This window comes from Garra rufa, chromosome 2 (assembly GCF_049309525.1).
Source record: "Garra rufa chromosome 2, GarRuf1.0, whole genome shotgun sequence".
Classification (NCBI taxonomy): Eukaryota; Metazoa; Chordata; class Actinopteri; order Cypriniformes; family Cyprinidae; genus Garra; species Garra rufa.
The window spans coordinates 22,373,380-22,378,432 of NC_133362.1; the positions used below are offsets into that span (position 1 = coordinate 22,373,380).

A 5,053-nucleotide genomic window follows, 5' to 3' on the forward strand; every position below is an offset into this window, starting at 1 on the left:
AGAACTACTTTCAAATGTGTGTAATGAATCTAAAATATATGAAAGTCTAATGTTTATCAGTACATTACAGAAAATAATGAACTTTATCACAATATGCTAATTTTTTGAAAAGGACCTGTATATTTTAGCATTACTTTCTATTTAACATGGCTGCAGCTAGTAAAAAAAACATTTATGGGGAGTAATATTACGCAGAGGCCACAAAACCAGTACACTGCCAATCTAAAGTTTGTAATTGGTAAAGTGTAATGAAATCCCTCCAAGCTTATATATAACGTTTAACATCTGTATCAATCATTAGAGTTATAAGCTACTAAACATTCAAGCAAAAACAGACATTTTGCATTTCTGATTGAGCACTCAGACATCAAGATCCACTTTTTTTGAAAGAATTTATTTGTTGACAATGTACAAGAACATTTTCAGGCCGATGGTCATCCCTGAAGGTCTTACTGCAAGAGGAAAGACAAAACATATTACAGTGAGATTTGTATAACATCTCAACACTCAAACTACAAAACTATTATACACAAGCTACCCAGCCCTAATTGTTTACCAAGGACAAACTCTCATTTCAAGGGGAAAAATAACTGAGGGAGAGGTGGTTTCTAAATACTCCAGTGGCTTCTGTCAAACTTGCAGACATGCAGTCAAGTGGCTAGTTTACTTCAAATGAGTGAATGCTAACCACACACAGCATGCTACAAATTAGTAGTGTTTGTAACAGTCAAATAAGCTGACTGGAACAATTCAAGTACATAAATTAAAAACAGATCTTTTTATCCGTGTTAGAAACACAGGATCCTTTAAATATCTGCAAGTGAGGTGAGGCATTGGGATTGAACATGCAAAGCACTTCAAGTAACTGGTAAAAGTGGATCACATCAGCACACCATGCCGATTTCCACTCTACCTTCTCCTGAAACCTCAAGTCTTTCACTTCTGTAAACATCCGAGGGAGGCAAAAGAGGGCAAAAGATTGGACAAAATGAGAACTTTCAACTAACACTATTAAAGTTCTAAAATTGCTCTCTGAAATAGACTTTCATGGTGGGTATTGTAAAATACACCCCATACAAACAATCTCTGACTAGTCTTTCAGAGAGCAATTGCAATATAGCTTACTCTACTGATTACTACATACCCCAGCACTTCACTATTAGTGAGCACACTAGTTTCACTACTCGAGTGGGATTAATCAAAGGTGACTGTAAGAATTACTTTCAATCACATACTGGTCAATAGCATTAGCCATCAACATAGCAGCTAAATGCTTGGAGTTAACTTTACAGATCACTCCAGACTCTCCTTCCACAGCCGTTAGTCTACTTGTGAAAGTATTTACCTTCTACAATCCAGATGTACATTTGACAAAGGAGGAAAGATGACAAGTTACACATTAAAACCAAAGACAGTGATGACGAAACAAACATCCAAGATGGGCAACAGAAACAAAAGTGCTCTGAATCCTAAACAAGAACTCAAAACAAAAAGTGAACATTACCTTCTTGCCAGAAGCACCAACAGAGGCCTTCTTGGTGCCTCTAACTTTCTTCATTCTGTTCTTGCGTTCCTTGCGCTGCTTTCTAGATGTCTTTTTCTTCTCATAAAGGCCATGCTGAGGAAAACAAGACCGTTTTAGAAAACATGTAAATGTAACGAATAAAACACATTAATGTTCACTTATAAAAGCTGTTATTTACTCATGCAACACAAAAACTATCACTCCACATGCACTACCAGCCAAAAGTTTTTGAACAGTAAGATTTAATGTTTTTTAATGTCATTTATTTGATCCAAAGTACAGCAAAAACAGTAAAATTAATAAATGTTATTAAAAATAACTTTTTTGAATACATTTTAAAATGTGATTTATTACTGTGATCTAAGCTACATTTTCAGCATCATTACTCCAGTCTTTAATGTTATATGATCCTTCAGAAATCATTTTCAAGAAACATTATCATCAATATTTTAAACAGTTGAGGACATTTTTTTCAGGATTCTTTGAATAGAAGGATCCAAAGATCAGCATTTATCCATCTATCTTACCACTCAAATGTCTGGAGTCAGTATAATTGTTTTTTTTTTTAGTAAAGAAATTATATAAAACACTTATTTACCAAGGATGCTTTAAATTGATCAAAAGTGATGATAAAGACATTTATAACATTATAAATATTTCCATTTCAGATAAATGCTGTTCTTCTGAATTTTCTCAAAGAAACTTAAGTTATATTCAGCTGTTTTTAATGTTTTTGAGCAGCAAATCAATATATTAGAATGATTTCTGAATGATCATGTGACTGGAGTAATGATGCTAAAAAATCAGCTTTGAAATCACACATAAATTACACTTTAAAACCCATTTAAATAGAAAGACGTTATTTTAAATAGTACAAATATTTCAAAATTGTACAGTTTTTGCTGTATTTTGGAACAAATAAATGCAAGCTTGGTGAGCAGAAGAGATTTCTTTAAAAACAAAAATCTTACTGTTCAAAAACTTTGACTGGTAGTGTTTCGAACAAGGCAACGTTCATTTTTTGACATAACTGCTTTTCTAAAACAGCAAGGGTCAACAAAAAGGACCTTTGATGAAAACTGAGATTGCAAAAAAAAAAAAGCGCTACAAAATTGTGATTATAGAAAAATTACTATAAACTTACTACTGTAAGTAAAAAGTAAATATTGCTATTGTACAACTAAAGTGATTAAGAATTTTACAGTACAACTGTAAAAAATACAATACAAACATCTATGGCCATTTTAATTTCTTCATTCTTAAGCATTAAACTTTTGCGTTTCTGGTCACTCTCAAAACTCTGCATACTGAATTCATAACCTTTCGATTTTAATTTCTATCAATCACGCAATCCTACAAGCATCATGACCAGCATACCCTCTGCAGCCTGTATTTGGGCTCATTTTTCTTGGCGTAGTCCAACGAGTCGTAGATCATGCCGAACCCTGTTGTCTTGCCACCGCCAAATTGAGTTTTGAAGCCGAAGACGAACACCACATCTGGGGTGGTTTTGTACATTTTTGCAAGCTTCTCCCTGATTTCTGTCTTGGGGACTGTTGCTTTGCCTGGATGCAGGACATCGACAACCTGAAACAATAATAAAATCATGAATGAGCAAATGCTAAAAGTGTAAATTAAGCCAGCATCCAAAATTTGACACACGCTTACCATTTGCTTCCTCTGAAGCAGCCGGTTTGTCATAAACTTTCTGGTCCTGACGGTGACTGTCTCGTTCTGCAAATAAGAGACATTTGTTAGAAGCTTTTAAAGAAGAAAACACACTGAAGCAGTTGAAATATTGAGGTTCACCTGAAAAGGCTAGTGTTAAACTTGGATGAAGCCACTGCTCAGAGCGGAATTCATTCTTCTTGTCATAACAGTCACATTTCTTACCATAAAGTTATTTGACAGCCATATACTGAAAACTCTAACTGTATTTATTAGCGTTTGTTCAACAGAAAACGTGAGAATCTCGTATAGCTGCACACCGAAAGCTGTTCAGTATAAGACACTTGCTCTTCATGAGCATGAAACCATGGTTAGCACTTTTTAGCTACATCAACTTAATGGTCTGAGTACGAAATACGGGGAACAATTTCAGTTTTCCAATGTTATAGATCTTCTACTTACGGATACTCGTACATGACTATATTATTACAGTTTACTTCTCCTAGCCACTGCTAGTAGTAGCATGATGGTATGAAACGAGACACCATCATCCTACAGTCTATCGAAAGGTTCGTACATATTGCATCTTCTAAATGATGCAATATGTTGGTTATTATTTATATGTAGTGTGCTTTACGGCAACAATATCAATATAATATCGCTGGATGGAGAAGATTTAATCAGATTTTAATAATCACTTGTCCACAGTGGACTCACCATCTTGGCGTCGGCTCGCTCAGGGACGAGGAAAAGAAGGAAGGACCTGTAGGTGCCCGAGAATATGCCTGAGCGGTGGTATAGTATATTGAGGTACTGCCTGACTGAAAAACGATGCTAAATAAAACATTGTGTTTAAAATTGTTTACAGTAACTGTTTAAAACATTTTTATTTAAGAGGTAAGACGTAAAAAATACTTGAAATAGAGAAAAAGTGTTTATGGAAACATAACCCACAGACCAATAAATTCACGGTTATTAATTCTAAGTCATGACTGGCTGCTTTGAACGAAAGTGTTACAGTTATCTAAATTAAGTCAATATCAGTCAATTAAGATGTTAATAATTGTATACATTTACGTAAACAACGAGTAGTAATTTAATTTATTAGATTAATGTTATGAAATTCCGATTTTCTACAGCTAGGAGTCAGTCGCACACTATTCAGTGATCTCGTAGCTATAAAATTTACCGGTGTTTAGATTAATCTTAAACTGAAACTTGTTTAATCTAACAGTACTGCGGTTTTAATATGTCAGTTGATTTACTTATAAATATAATAATTTTTTTTTTTTCAGGATTTAAATCGATGTCAATATCACACCTTTAGCCAATTGAATATTTACTGGTGATTTGACAAACAGGCAGACACAATAATGATACCAGTATCTGAGAGTAGAGTTTATTTTAAAAATAAATTATTTATATATCCTTGCCATATGCAGAAATCTTATGGGTAGCAAAACAAATACATAACATTTTTAAATACATTTATTTAATGGTCTGTCATTGTCTTGGAGACTTTTGAATTAAAATAAAGAAAGAGAGAGTAATGTGTAATGGTGTCCAATCTGACTAACAAGGCACTCAATATCACCAAACTTGAGAAACATGGAAGAATCAAAGAAATTCTAAATGAAGAAAAGGAGACATACATACAACATTGGAAAGAACAGACCAAAGACCAAAGTCGTCTCCAATGTTATGTGAAACTCAACAGAGAGTACAGTCTAGCTGAGTATCTGGTCTCAGTCAGGAATATAACACACAGACATTTACTGACCAAATACAGACTGAGTGACCACCAGCTAGCCATAGAAAGAGGACGGCATAAAAAGACATGGTTACCTAAAGAAGAGCGAA

The 5,053-nt window shown here is 34.2% G+C and overlaps 1 protein-coding gene across 2 annotated transcripts; it reads right to left on the minus strand.

Annotated features, from left to right (window-relative positions):
- Window positions 1-375: 375 nt before the first annotated feature.
- rps24 (ribosomal protein S24) lies at window positions 376-3,973 on the minus strand. Of its 2 annotated transcripts, XM_073834986.1 has the most exons (6): window positions 3,911-3,973; window positions 3,194-3,259; window positions 2,903-3,112; window positions 1,505-1,618; window positions 914-942; window positions 376-452 (listed from the first exon to the last, which is right to left on the minus strand). In XM_073834986.1, the coding sequence occupies exons 1-5, from the start codon at window positions 3,911-3,913 to the stop codon at window positions 937-939; spliced, it is 399 nt and encodes a 132-aa protein (XP_073691087.1). In that variant the 5' UTR covers window positions 3,914-3,973; the 3' UTR covers window positions 376-452; window positions 914-936. The 2 variants fall into 2 exon arrangements, with proteins under 2 accessions (XP_073691087.1, XP_073691088.1); XM_073834987.1 differs by lacking the exon at window positions 914-942.
- Between the last annotated feature and the right edge of the window lie 1,080 nt (window positions 3,974-5,053).